Here is a 15727-nt window from a genome sequence, read left to right as displayed (position 1 = left end):
GCGCCTTTTAAAAAGTGTCATGCAGAGCTAATTAAGAAATAGTTTCGAATTGCCAAGATTTTTGTTAAACAAAAAATAACAAATACCATCTGAATGATTTTTCACTGAAATTATTTTTTTGAAATTAATATAAGTTATATCATTTATTGAATTGGATTTTTTTTTTTTTACATTATACCTGTAGAGCCATAGTTTCGTATTCAAGTATGGCTGCCTCCATATCAGAGGACAACAAATATCTCTTGAAACCACTCGCCCTCAAACTGAGTACCCTGAGCTTTGAAAGTGTATAGGAGAATAGGCTACAAAATACGAATGTGGTTCATGCCATAGCTTCTTCACAACCATGCAGCCTGTGCTGTATCATTTACACACGATGGACAGAAAAATGTGACTTTATAACTGCATCAAAATATAAAGCTTTTCGACCCAAGAATGGTACGGTACAGTACGGACAAGAGATATAATTTTTTAGTTGTCAATAAATTTATGATACGTTTTTACGAAGATTATGAAATTTTTCCTAGACTGTAAGTCTGTTTCATTTTCTTACAACTTGTTAAAAGTTTGACAAATAGAGAAAATTCGGTTTTTAAAATTACGATCATAATTTAATTACAATCTCCCTTCTGGACAGTTCATAACAGAGTTTTATTATCCTGAAGAATCTAAGTTATCAATTACACAGAGTAGAAAATAGTGATTTTAACCTCTTATGTTCCCCTACTCGGCTCTGATCCCATACTATCAAAATCAAAACAAAAGCATGTTAAATCAGGGACTTGTTCAACAATTGCATCTGCATACAAAAGTTGCATTATGGGAGTAATGAGTGTTTTCTGGCGATCGTTTGTGACAATTATTTTTATATTTTTAGTCTTCATGAAAATTCATGAACATTCATTACCTTGAACTATTAAGTTTTTTCTTTAAACTGAAAATTACAAATATTCATATTTGTTCATCGTTTGTTCATGAACCATGAATTATGAATGTTTTCATGAATTTTATTCATGAACTACTTTTATGAACCTGTTAAGAATCCTTTAAGAACCATTCATGGACAATTATGAACAACTCATAAAGGTTCTTAAAATCATGAATATCATTTCGCAGGGGTTTCTTCTGTAAAATGTGGATGTTTTAAAAATCTGTGATTTGCAATATCTATAACAACAAATCCGAGCCTGCATTCTGGTGTTGAGGAATCAAAAAAATGGACTTTTCTGTTTTTAATTTTCTTTTAAAGTCCCAGCATTTTTTACATTGTTACACTCTGGACTGGAAAGCTTTTTCAAAACTATTAACAGTGTCATTACATCCATATGGAAAGGTTCTCCCTAGTTTTTTTAATCCAATGTTCTTCTATGTATGCCCGGTGATAGACTGTTTGTGTGATGGTTAATCTTTTTTTTTTTAGAATTCCAACTTACACATTGACAAAATAAAAAGTTTAAGTTGTCCGCCTTTTAAATATTTTGTATTTCTTTATAGACTTTTGATCTTGAATACTGTTTGTTATCTCCATATCTTTCATAAAACAAAATAAAAACGTAGTATTTTTTTATCCTCATGATGACCTTTTTGCACTTTAGATTAAGCATTAACAAAGAAAGGACTAGAGGAACACCAAAATGTAACACTTGCTTTAATTAGTCTGCATGCAAAAAATAATGAAAACCCATGACATGCGATGTGCCACGCATTGCCTGTTTTTTTTTTTTCGGCGGACTGCCTCATAAAATATAATACACAATCTAATTGCATGCAGTTGGCCGTAAGGTTCTATTACATAACTGTCGCCCGCGTGGCGCAGTGGTTAGAGCGTCTGTTCTAGAGTCGCGAAGTAAGGAGTCAATCCTTACGTCGCGGGTTCGAATCCCACTGTGGGACGTGGAGACAGGTCCTTCGGATGAGACCGTATAAACCGAGGCCCCGTGTCGCAGTAGGTGCTGGCACGAAAAAGATCCCTCCCTGCTCAATGGCCCTATGTGCCGAGTATAGGACAAAATTTGCAGCTCTCCACCGGCAAGAGGTGGCGTCTCGATATGAGTGAAAAATTCTCGAGAGGAACGTTAAACAATTATGCAATCAATCAATACATTACATAACTTGTGGTTTGGAGACGTAATTGATGCCATGATTGGATCAGATGTTTCGCACGTGAAATTTAAGAGGAAGCGCGACATTTTGTATGTAAATCCCCATGTCTGTAACATTTTTCTTCAGTAATAATTATTTATAATCATACTGATATGAATTTTAACACAAGGACAAATACAATTAGTTTCATTAATCATGTTAATTCCAAGTACAATAACACGTACTTCGTCTTTCTTTTGTATACATGTATAGACTTTGTTTTAAATGATTGAACCTCCTGTTCATTTCTTCTCGATTTACAAAATTTATTTCATGACATATATTGAGAATGCAATGATATAAAAGAATTAAACCTTTTTATGTTACCATTATACAAGTACGCCGTTTTTAAAATGGTAGACACATTCAAACAAAAATTATTGTTTAGACACTGCGTTTTTATATAAATTTACAGCGATGCATTTGAACACCTTTAAATAGAAATAGAATGTTAACTGATATTTTTATCACTTCAACTATGTGAATTATTATTTTCCGTGTTAAATTGATCACATATACAGCGAAACAACAAGGCAGAACACTTCCGGATTGGGATGGCTGGAAGAACAGTTTGTTTAATTATTTTTGGCTTTTTTGAATCTTTGTACCCTGGAAGCAGCCAAAGTATATGTGAACAACCATCCAAGTAAGAAAACATTGTAAATAATGTTTTAACTAACTATGCAGAAAAAATGATGACAAGTGTATTAAATTAATCAAAGTGTTCATCTTATAAATCGTATGGGTAAGATAAATAACATATACACTTTTTTAAATTAAAAAATATTTCAGAAAAATTTATTTTCAATTAAGAAACATGAATGATGCTTGCCAGGTAAAAGTGGATATTTTTAGGACTTCACAATGAAAAATATGATTAAAATCTTATGTAGAATTATATAGTAAAAGCCACAATGTTGCATATAAAAGTATCAAAGAAAAAACTTATATTTCTAAATATTTTAGGCATTTATTATTTCTGTCTTTTCTATTTTACTGTAAAGTATCTTTACACACCATTTAAAAAAACCCAGTGCAGAAAATCAATAGAGATTTCAAGATTTAAACTGAGAAAAATTGAAACAATCAATCAATCAAATTAAGTAAAATTTAATCATGAATGAAAATGCGAAAAAAAAATTCTGTCAAAGAATTATACAACACACATTCATTTGAAAACACTGTTTTCAGTCTTTAAAAACTGCTAAAATAAAAGAGAAATAACCTAAAGAATATTGTATGTTATGAAGCTTATATATTAAACCATACAAAGTTACTGATTACTGTGAAATCACAAATTTTTGTGAGGTTAAATTTGCATTGTTTTCTAGGTATGAAGAGACCCACGAATTCATGTCCACGACTAAATTTAAAAATGTTACATATTACATAACTACTTGACATTTCTTCATCCACGAAATTAAAATCCCAAGAACAAAGATTTTTTTTTTAAACCACGAGAATTTTACCCAACGAAATTCTCTTTTGTATATAATTATGTAGGAAGGGAAAATGTGTTTGTATAAGGTGGATATTTTCCAAAAAGGAAATGTATTTTTTATAGAGACTGTAACGTTGAAATACCGGTATATTAAATTAGTTTTGCTCCACTTGTTCTCATGAACCTACGATTCTTCACCCAAAATCTGGGTTTTTTCCGGCAATAAATTCATAATCTCTAAAGAACCCGAAGTAACTGGAAAGAAAAAAATTCAGTACAGCATAATTTCAACTCGAGAAACCCTATTGCTTGTAGTTTATCGTTGGAGGATACCCACTTCCGCCTCGAACAAGGGTTGAACTCCGGTAACGATCCTCTAATAAAACTATGGTCGCGCGCGTGGTTAGAGCGTCTGCTCTAGAGTCGCGAAAGTAAGGAATTTATCCTTACGTCACGGGTTCGAATCCCATTTTGGGACATGAAGACCGGTCCTTTGGATGAGACCGTACAAACCGAGGTCCCGTGTCACAGTAGGTGCTGGCATGAAAAAGATCCCTCGCTGCTCAATGGCCCTAAGAACCGAGCATACGACAAAATTTGTAGCTCTCAACCGGCAAGTAGTGGCGCCTCCATATGTGTGGAAAATTCTGGAGAGGGTCTTTAAACATCAAACAAGCAATCAATCGGAGATATACTTCAAAAACAGGTCCAAAATTTCAGAAACAAAGCAGAGGCTAGATGTGCAGTGGTTACACGTATGGTACACTTGGGTATGTAGCGGAATACAACACTATGAGAAATGGATATAATGGTTAAGAATACTATTTTTTTTTTCTTTGTTTAAATTCCAAATAATTGAGCAGATCATCAGGCTACAGTGGTTACACAGGTACACTTGGGTACAGCAGGTTACAACACTATACGAAATGGATATCTAGGGGTTTAGAAGACTGAAATTCTCTAGAAGTTAAAACTCCAAATAATTGAGCAGATGCTCAGGGGTACAGTAGTTACACAGAATGTTATTTGGTACAGCAGGTTACAACACTATGAGAAATGGATACAAGGGTTAAGAGGCTAACATTTTCTATGATAAAATATCAGAAACGGAACTGAAGCTCAGGTGTATAATTATGGTTACACATGTTATACTTGGGTACAGTAGATTAAAACCCTGTGTAACCAAGTAAGAAAAAGGCCATATGAATTGTCAGAGAAAATGCAGCTATATTCATACGAGGGACGTTCAATCAATAATGTCATTAGCTCGATGGCATACAACATAGTAGTCATATGACATAAAGCTTGATTTTCTCTCATTATTGAATCTTTAATGAATTGATAACAGTTTGTGTGACCAGTTTTCATCGCACTATTTCATCGTAGGAAGCTTGAAAACAAGGGCTATTCGAGACACTGCATTAAAAATGAATGGTCAAGAATAAGTTAACTAGAGTAAAATTAAACGCTTCATTAAAAGAGCTGTAAAACTTGTTAATATCCCAAAACTATATTAACTGAAATATGTGAAAGTAACAGCAACCAATGCCTGTTTAATAGACAGGTGAACATGTAGATTTCAATAAACAAAAATTATATAATGGACATCAAAAATGGGTACTGTCCTTGGCAATAATGACTTACAACAACCGATATAAATTTGCGAAATTTTAACAAATTATCACTGATTATGTTTTATTGACTTTAAGACACATAGCAAAATTCATAAAAATCATTTTGGGGATAGTTCATACTGTTTTAAATAAACAGTTTAATACTCAAAGGTCACTCTATATTTTGAAAAATTAGTGAAAACGACAGCGTGTAGGCATATCCAAACAATTCTTTTAAACAATCAAAAATTGTTCTTATCCATGTTTGTGTAAAATTTATATGCTATTTTCTGATATATTAGCGGTCTTGTTGTTCAAATTCAAATTCGGGGAGGAAGTTCAAATATCTGGAGGAGTCTAGAAAACATTTTTTTGCAAAAAATTGAAAGGTATATAAGAGGAAGGAAACAGAATGAGAAGTACACTACATTAAATGTCTTCATGACGGCGGCCAAACCCACAGGCCATGAAGAGTAATGGAGTTTTGGGGATAAACAGAAGGTAAATGTTTTGACACACCAATAAAATTTACCAGATCTTTCAACCTTTGACTTGTTTCATTTCCTAAACTTAGAAAAACCTCTATCAGAAAGGAAAAAACAAGTATATCAAATCATAGGATCTGCCATCTTCCAGTGTACGAAGGGTCATACTCAAAAATGTGTTCAAAAAACAATTAGAAATTGAATGAAAATGTTACGGATATGCGTTTTAATTGAAAGAGAATATTTTAGTTAAATCATTAAGACTAAGTCATAGAAAAGCGTTTTTGTTTCTTTCCGAGCCCCAATGACATTATTTATTGAACGCCCCTCGTACATCTTAACATAAAAGAGTTGTTTCCAAATAACGTTTTTATCTAACTTCCAAAAAATCCACTAATTTAATGACCAATAAATGAAATATGCTGTTACTAAATTTCATCGATACAATTCAAAATATGAAATCACTTTTGATTTTTTTTTAAAGAAAATTTATTTTCAGTCAATTATCACCCCAAGTCAATTTTAGAAACTTCGTTTTTTAATTTTTTTTTTTTTTTTTTTTTTTACCTTTTATACAATCTTCAACACATAAAATATCGTATCATTGAACCGCACCCCTTGAAACGTGTCATTATTTTCGTTTTATGGCGCAATCGCTTTCTAAATTTTTTTTTTTAAAACGCGCTTAGCACAGTGATAGAGCGTCTGCTTAAGTTGCTGAGTGAGGAGTTAATCTTTGCGTCGCGGGTTCGAATACCATTTTGGGAGGTGGAGACGGATGCTTCGGCTGAGACCGGATAAACCGAGGCCCCGTGTCACAGTAGGTGCTGCACGAAAACGATTCTTCACTGATTTATGGCCCTTAGTACCGAGTGTAGGTCAAAATTTGCAGCTCGATCTCCACCGAGAGGTTCTTCTCGAGAAGTACGTATGTTAAACTACAAGCAAAAAAAAAAACAAACAAACAAAAATGCGATTAACATAATTAAATTCAACAATATTAGAAAACCCCAAAATGACTCATAATATTTTATCTTAATTATCTTTCAGGCCAGGCGATGTACCAGTATGTTGCCCGTTTTACTATTATAACGGAACTGATTGTATAGGTACATTGAGTTTTAATACTGTGTTCAGGCAACCTCTTGACGTTCATAATTTATTTTTTTTATCATTTTCAAAGGGTAAGTGTTTGAGAGTGTTTCCATTTCATACAATGTACTGACTACATTTTCAAAAAGAATTCGTCTATATATTTATAGTTTGATATAATCATTCTTTTATACATAAATATTGTTTAAATTGTACAAAACCCTTTCATTTTATATAAAAATTACTTTAGACTTGCTTGTATTTTATAGAATGTCCACCTGGATACTATGGTGTGGAATGCAATGTCCCCTGCAATTACCCATCATACGGTCCAAGATGTAATCCTATTTGTAACTGTAGTAAAAATGATTGTGATTATGTACACGGATGCTTGCTAAGTAGTGAGTTTCTTCCTTGATCTTCAAAATGCTTTGCTAGAATTTTCCTTTCCCTATTTATTTTTCTTTTTATGCGCCCGGATCAATAGATCCAGGGTGTATATTGTTTTTGTCCTGTCTGTCTGTCTGTTTGTTTGTATGTCCCGAGCTTTAACCTTCACCATAACTGTTGAACCATGAAAGATAGAGACTTCATATTTGGTATGCATACTCCACTAATTAAGCTCTTTCAAATAACATCAAGGTCAATGACTCTGTGACCTTGACTGTGGCCTATATGCTAAAAATAGTTTTTTCAGCAAACTTTAACCTTCGCCAAAACTTTTGAACCATGAAAGATAGAGACTTCATATTTGGTATGCAAACTCCACTAATCAGGTTCTTTCAAATGACACCAAGGTCAATGACCTTGTGACCTTGACTGTGACCTTAATGCTAAAATAGCTTTTTCCGAACTTTGTTGCCGCCGGGCGCATAGTGTTTCACAAACACATCTTGTTGAATGAAAAAAATTAATTACCCTATACGTATTTTACCTTAGGTACGATCATAATTACATCAGAGAAAGCCGCCAGTACTTTATTACAAATAAATGAATCCAAAGGTGAGGAAAAATTGATCAGTTAAAAATGAAAGAGGAAACACTTAGTCTGAATTCAACTTTTTCAAAAATACATGTTTATTCTATTTCCTCTACATCAAACTTTTAAGTACAACGAAGAGTTCTGTCCCTCTCCCCCTAAAGAAAATAAAATATTTCTTAGTTGTTTTCTTTTATACCTTCGGACACTACGTATACTAAATCATTAATTTTTTGCTAACCTCAACAAAGTTGGGGGGGAGGGCTTACCGGGTACGTATTGCCCTTGGCGTCGGTGTCGGCGTCCCAGGTTGGGGTTTTGGAACAGTTCTCTTTTTAAGTACTTCCATGCCCTACATTGATTAGATATGCACGCAAGATGCTTTTAGTGTGTTTCACTTAACCAGTCAAGTTTTCAGCTAGGAATGACCTGGTTTATATGTTTTTGAAGCTAGTTAAAGTTTCTGGTCTCGTTCCCAAAGAGCTATAAACCTTATGTTGACCAAACTTGCATGGCTGATACATCTAAGGACGCATTTCATCTTGTTTGCTTCAGATGCTGGATCAGGCGTGAATCTTGATTTTCCATATATGTGATTCTGGGATGTTCACTTCTAGATTATTAATTTAACATGGGACTTTGCCTTGCTTAAAGACAACATTTGTTCAGATGGGCTCTATATTCTCTGTTTATGTTTTTTTAAATAAATACTCATGGAGGAAACGGGTCCGACATAGTTGAAAACTTTGGGTTTTTGCATTCTCTACTTTAGTGTTAACAAGTGTCATGCATTCAGGGCCATTGAGCAATAAGGATTACTCAGTATTTATCATCATGCCAAGGCATACCGGGCCCCAAGATCATAAATCTAGAACAGACATAATTTGCGAAGCGGATTATAAAACAACGTAAACTGACCCAATCCAAGTAAAATTTTCAAAATAAAACCAAATTTTCACGTTGTGTTTATTAACATATTTTACAAACTTGCAAGTTTTTTAGGATGGTGGTTAAATGATAATTAATATAAGTATAAGCAGAATTTTCAGCGAGGATTTTATTTTGGCATTATTAGCGAAGTTGTTGAGATCGCTAAAATTGAATATCGCTAAAATTAATTGCGTTTTATTTGTAATAGTTTCTTTAGTTAGCATTTTAAAATCGTTAAAATTACATCACTAAAAATAAGATACCCATTTTTAAGGACAAATCGCTAAATTTGCGTCTGGCTAAAATTTCCACTTATATGGTATTCAAAGTCTAAATTTTGAATTAAGTCTATTCTCAGTTTATGGTATTGGGGCCGGGCCTTGGTTTTCTTAAAGGTCAATTGTCCTACCGCATGCTATTCAGAGAAAAAATAACATTTCATTTGCATCTTAGCAGTGATGAGGCTCCCGGAACAACAATCGGTACATTCTGTTATTTGGTCGAATATGTTAACTGACGTCTTTCACACAAATAATAAATTATTCATTTTTTCACACCATATTTTCTACGAGTTTTGTGGTATTTGCACTCTTTGTCATCAGTGTTGAAAAATTCAGAAATACATTAGATACTTGAACTTCTAGTTTATGAATTTTGAGTGAAATTTATGCATTTTTGAGCTATATTTTGAAACTGTATTCCATTCAATACTATAAAAAACAAGAGGCCCATGGGCCACATCGCTCACCTGAGCACTGTGGCTAGGAAAAAGTAGAAATTGGTTTATTTTTGAAAAGTTTAAATCTAGTGTTGGCAAATCGGACGATTTTTAGTAACCGGTTACTCGCTCAATCTTCTGATCGAGTACCCGGTTACTCGGATGATTTATTCATATTCATATCTATCATTTATCTCATCCTTTACTCATCGGAAGTATTAAAACACAAATATATTGTGAATTCTTAAAGATACCCACGCACGCACTATCTTGAAAGAATTTTGATACGTGAATTTATAATTAGAAAATTAATTAAATCAATTAAAATTAAAAATGCTTAATGTTTCTCGCTATTTTACAATGCCGTTCATCACCTTTTACGTTTTGACTCCCGATATTATTATGTCATGATCAAGGAGAATAATTATCTAGATATTTGAAGTCACAACCGGACACGTTAAACTCCATTTCACATAAATTACATTTTACAGGTATCAAATCAGCTGTTCTTTTAAATACTTCCAAGCTATATATGTCTTTGGCGGCATCTTGTTCAAGTTTTTAATAAGGTAATTATAACTCAAGTCTTCAAAACTTGTATAACCTGCTGGCAATCAAAGCTATCAATTGCAATTAATTATGAAAACTAATCAAAACGAATTGATCGTATTAGTGAAACACTAGATCATTAAATCTAACGGTAAATAATAAATTTAGAGAAATGTTTATGTATACGCTTAAAGACAAATTAACATTTTATTTTTTAGTTATTTACTTTATGAGATGTATTTTTTTCCGAGTAACCGAATAGCAGTTTTACTAACCGATACTCGCATCGTTCGACGATTAACCGGGTACTCGTGCCAACACTATTAAAATCCAAATATTAAAAAGTAGTCCCATGACCAATCATGGATTTGCTATTCTTGAGAAGATGATTCTTAAAGAATTTTCCTATATATTTCTATGTAAAACCTTGGTCGGCCATTGTGGCCCTGCCCTACCCCTGGAGGTCATGATTTGAACAAACTTGAATCTAAACAACCTGATGATGCTTTCATATGCATATGATCAATTATGGCTTTGCAATTCTTGAGAAGATGATTTTTAAAGAATTTTCCTATATATTTCTATGTAAGAAACATGCATTTATAAAATATATCTAATATTTTCAATTCAATTATTCATTTAAGAGATAAAAAAAAAAATTTCTCAGATTGTATCACGGTCATATATTTATCTATGGTTTTTTTTTCATTGCGGGAAAAAGCAGGGCATGTCATATAGTTACTTCATAGCTGATCATTGTTAGATTTTATATATTTTTTAAATGAAGTTACAAAACAAGATACGCAAGCACTTAATTTAGTTATTGTTTCAATTTGCCATTTAGAATGATCATTATTATATACATATTCCAGGTAACATTAACACAACGATTAATGGTACAGGGATGGTCAATAATGGAGAGAAGGTTTTTAATCCTCTGGTGAGAGGACTTGTGGTTGCAGTTGGAGGAGCTTTGATTTTGATTATGACTATGATTAACATCATCAACATCTTTTCCTATTGTAACAGAGAAGAGGAAACAGATACTAACAATATCCCAATTCTTTAATTTTTTATGACAGCCTCTGCGATTATACCAATATTAATAGTAACTTATTTAACCATTTTCCTCCAAGAAATTCATGCAAGGTACATAATTTCATAAAACTTAAGAGACATACATTCACTAAATTCATTTTAAATAAATATATTTATATAAGTAAAATATATACCGTATATACTCGCCTATAAGTCGGTTGTATTTTTTGGAGTAATTTTGAAGGGATTTGCCATTGACTCGCTTATACGTCGATGCAACTTTTTGCCAGAATCGGCTAAGGATTTTTAAATCAACGCAATGATTTTTTGACCTAGTTTTAATTAATATATCTCGAAATGATTCCAGTATTTAATTTTAAATCATTAAACAAATAAGCAATCCACGCTTGAGATAAAAATAAAACCATTAAAGTTAGAAAATATTTGTAATTTATGTATCATCTTTGAATACATATATGTTTCTATGTAATCCAGACTTTGTTCTTCAATAGTCATCAGAAATATATATAAAATACTACATTTCACAGTCCAGAAAAAAAGTCTCCTTATGACTCGCCTATAAGTCGGACATAGAGTTTTTGACCAAACTTTAACTCCCAAAATACCGACTTATAGGCAAGTATATACGGTATATTTATAAATAAATATCCAACCATTTCACTAAAACTTAACTTATGCTTTTTACAAAATGATAATGAAGTAAGTCCACTGAACAATATAATCCAAACTTTGTATGACATTCATTTTTCAATCAATTCGGGTAGCAAAATTTAAATGTAATGGTCATGACCGTTATTTCCTGATCATGACAAGGAGCACACGGCTAGTGTGACGGGTGTGCAGGAGATTCTCACTCCTCCTTGGAACTTAAGCTTGATCCCACCTCTCATGTTTTTGGGTCCGTATTTGCACCGCTCCTGTTTTTTAATGTTCTGTGGACTCGAATACTTTTCGCGACCTGCATACGGAGAATATGTATCTCAGTTGATTCGATACGCAAGAGTATGCTCTACATACATGTATGAACAATTTTTAAAACGAGGTAAATTATTGACAAGCAAGTTGACGAAACAAGAATATCAGCAGTCTCCTTTAAAGTCATCATTTCGTAAGTTCTATGGTCGATACAATGACATTGTTAGCAAATACAGTTTATCATTGAGTCAAATGCTGACTGACGTCTTTCATACCAATTTTTAGCCCATTATTTATACACTGAATTGACGACGGATTTTTCCCGTTATTTCCTGATCATGACAAGGAGCACACGGTGGGTGTGACCGGTCGGCAGGGGATGCTCACTCCTCCATGGCACCTGATCCCATCTCTGATGTTTCGGGGGTCCGTGTTTGCTCTGCTCTTATTTTATATTGCTTTTATGGACTTTGAGATTGAATACTGTTCGTTATCTCCATATCCTTCTCCACATATTTCCCGAATCTTATTTTGTTTCAATAATCAGTAAAAGGTTATCATTTTAATAGAATGAATATTACATGTAATTATAATAAATCCTAGTGTGACCTGAGGTAACATTGTCTAAGCGTTATCTAAAGAAAATGTTCAGAGTTAATTTACATTTGTGTAATGATATTGTAAGGTGACCACAATTACTGTTTATAAAATGATAAAATAAAATACTGTAGACGTCTTTAATTCCACGTGTCTAAAAAAGTTTGTTAGAAAATTACCTTTCACGGTGGTTTTAATTTTACGAGGAATCGTTGTAGATATTCAGGTGCTTTGTCTGTTTTTAGGTAGAAATGAAGTGAAATTATAATCACGATGGTTTAAAGGTCGCGGAAAATTCTTAAATCGTGAACATAGTGAAACTAAAAACACCGTCATGTAATCCACTTCTTTAGTATATGGAGATTAGCATTTAGGTCTTTTTAAAGTAAAATATCCATATTGGAAACAGATGTGTCAGACTCTGTTATCTTGTATCTCAAGCTCACCGTGATATATCGTATCGACATGAAAATGGAAATAACCATTGTTAATTGACAATACATCGTCGATATATCTTAATGTCTAGTTGAAGGCAACACAGGAAGTGTTTTCTTCTTTTCTCGGATAAGATTTTGGACAAATTCTGCTTCATATGAATACAAAAATAGGACTGCTAATAACGGGGCACAATTGGTATCCATGGTAATTCAAAAAGATTGTTGGCAGGCACGGTTTCCAAAATAATATAGATATTGTCAATTAGAAACTTAAGCATCTTTTAATGTCAATTTCAGAGTACTTCTGTTATAATCAGAATTGTTTTTTGACCAATGATAAGGTAAGTAAATTTATGCGTTCCACTGGTATTAAAGAACAGACGTCAATGGTTTTAAAAAGCCTGGAATTCGATTTATTGTGGAGAATGGTTATGTATAAAGTTGAAAAGTCGTAAGTTTTTAAGTTGTTGATTTTGGTGAAATCGTGTGATTTCAAATTTTCCAAAGGTTAATTGGAATTTTTAAATATCCACAACTGTTACTGAGGTGTAAAGAAAGAGGCCTGGTTGAACATTTACTGGCACTCGATATGTATGTTTGTAAGTATTTTTTTATGAATTTTCGAAAGCCAATATAGATAATTATGGTAATTCAAATTCATTTTGGTTCTTTGGAATATTACAAATAAAAACTAGCATTTGAAATTTTTTTTCCTTACAAAGGTGACTTCGAGTATAACGAAGATGGACTACCACTTGTAGAATTGAATCCAAGTTCCCCTAAAATACATTTTATATAATGATCCTTACAAATGAAGAAAATGTTGTTGCCTGCTTTGTCAGCAGGGACGAGTACGTATTGGTCATGTGATTCTTTTTTCACTTCTGGGTTATTGAATACAGAAGTTTAGATGGTTTTCATATTGCCCCTCAGTCGTTTAATACGCGATTACACTCTTAATCCATTCTAACTAAGTGTCAAATACCTGGCCCATCGTCTGGCCTAATTATCTACAGAATCCATAATAATTTATAACTGTGAAATTCAGACGCCAGTTGAAGGATCGGGGTTTCCTATTTTTGGACTTAATAAAAAGAGTAATTTAAGGTCATCATTATTACCTTCTAGACAACGTATATTTACGTCATCTAAGGTTCTGTGGGGATCCGGGTTAGAATAGGTCCTCAGTACCCCCTTGCTTGTCGTAAAAGGCGACTAAATGGGGCGGTCCTTCGGATGAGACCGTATAAACCGAGGCCCCGTGTCACAGCAGATGTGGCACAATAAAGATCCCTCCCTGTAAGTGCCGTAAGTGCCGAGCATAGGCCTAAATTTGCAGCCCTTCACCGGCAATGGTGACGTCTCCATATCAGTGAAATATTCTGGAGAGGGACGATAAACAGTATACAATCAATCAATCTAGGGTTCTCATTATAAACTATATTCACGTCACCTGTAATAACGTACCCGGCTGGACTATCGTTATAGGGTGAATAAGAACATGAACACAAAATTTGATAAGAATCATAGTTATTTTTCTGTTTAAAAAAAATAATAACTGCATAACTGGCAATATTGTGTCCAAGTTAATTGCACATGCATTTCATGCTATGTGAAATGCGTTTCTCATCACAGTTTATGCTTTTACTACAACTGCACGATTTTCAAAGATTTAAAACTCACTTGAGTGTTTACACTACATTTATCAACACAATGGCTCCTCAACGTGTAAGGTGTCGCCTGACAACAGAACAACTGGGCAGATGAGAAGTATAAGGCGTTTAGATAGGGGGGTCAACTGAGTGCACTTTTTATGCAAATGAGGTCAAAAATACTGGATTCTGATTGGCTGAAGGGATAGGGAGATCAAAGGAGTGCAAGTTGGGGGTCTGGGGGGATAGGGAGGTCAATTTCTAACCCTAACCCTAACCCCTAACCCTAACCCTAACCCTGGGGCTAGGTGGGTCAACTCAGTACACAGCCCTTATATGTCCAATAGGGCGCTTACACTATAGCTTTTTACTACGCTGCTACTACGATTCAACGCTGCTACTACGATTTGGCAGCGAGTCAAGAATGTGATTATGACGTCACGTTTTCATTCACAGTCAAAGCCTAGCCAGTTCAAACTGGATTTTCTGAAAACAATAACAACACAATACAGACAATAACAGATTTTATTCAGAATCAATACATACAGAATTACGATTCTTTTCATATAAAATTTTCTTTCATAAAAGATCTGGTTACTTTAAAAATCAGGGGATGTGTATGCAATACGTTGTTAAGACCCGGTGTCACTACAGTTTTCGATTTTGGTAAAAAACAAACGATCAAGTCTTCTACATGATCTAAAAAGTAGATACGAATTGTTTTTAATCTCATGACATTCTATTCTTCTAAAAATATCAGTCAGAAAAAGGCTAGATTCCAAGAATCCTTATTTTCTGAAAATCCGTGACCTCTGACCCCCCATTGTGTCTATAGCTAAACCTAGTTTAGCTTTTTTAGCTTGATTTTTACCCTGATCATGATTCTTTTGAAATAAAAACTATATCGACACTCTTCCCTAGGTCCCTTCTACCTAACCCACATGAGTTTTCCTGATCTCACCCTTTAAAAAGACTTAAAAGACTTATTTTATACACTCGGGTCACTGGATTTCGCCTCGTCGCTTCGAGGTTTTTTACTCTTTTCTTCCCGACGGATGCATGTCATGTATCAATTCTAGTATGAAAAGAAGCAGGAAACTTACCTTGTTTAGACCTGT

At 33.6% G+C, this 15727-nt stretch overlaps 1 protein-coding gene across 1 annotated transcript; it reads left to right on the top strand.

The window, feature by feature from the left end:
* The first annotated feature begins 2688 nt into the window (after window positions 1–2688).
* On the top strand, window positions 2689–11094 carry LOC134239560 (uncharacterized). The gene is made up of 5 exons (XM_062721726.1): window positions 2689–2788; window positions 6732–6790; window positions 7043–7174; window positions 7713–7775; window positions 10822–11094. Exons 1-5 carry the CDS (start codon window positions 2697–2699, stop codon window positions 11016–11018), a joined length of 543 nt encoding a protein of 180 aa, XP_062577710.1. The 5' UTR covers window positions 2689–2696; the 3' UTR covers window positions 11019–11094.
* The last annotated feature ends 4633 nt before the right edge of the window (window positions 11095–15727 follow it).

The sequence above is a fragment of the Saccostrea cucullata genome, unplaced genomic scaffold (assembly GCF_032062105.1).
Source record: "Saccostrea cucullata isolate Sc308-1 unplaced genomic scaffold, CSIRO_AGI_Scuc_v1 ctg7293, whole genome shotgun sequence".
Taxonomy (NCBI): domain Eukaryota; kingdom Metazoa; phylum Mollusca; class Bivalvia; order Ostreida; family Ostreidae; genus Saccostrea; species Saccostrea cuccullata.
The sequence above is the reverse complement of the archived record's forward strand: the minus strand, read 5'-3'. Positions and strand labels throughout refer to the sequence as shown.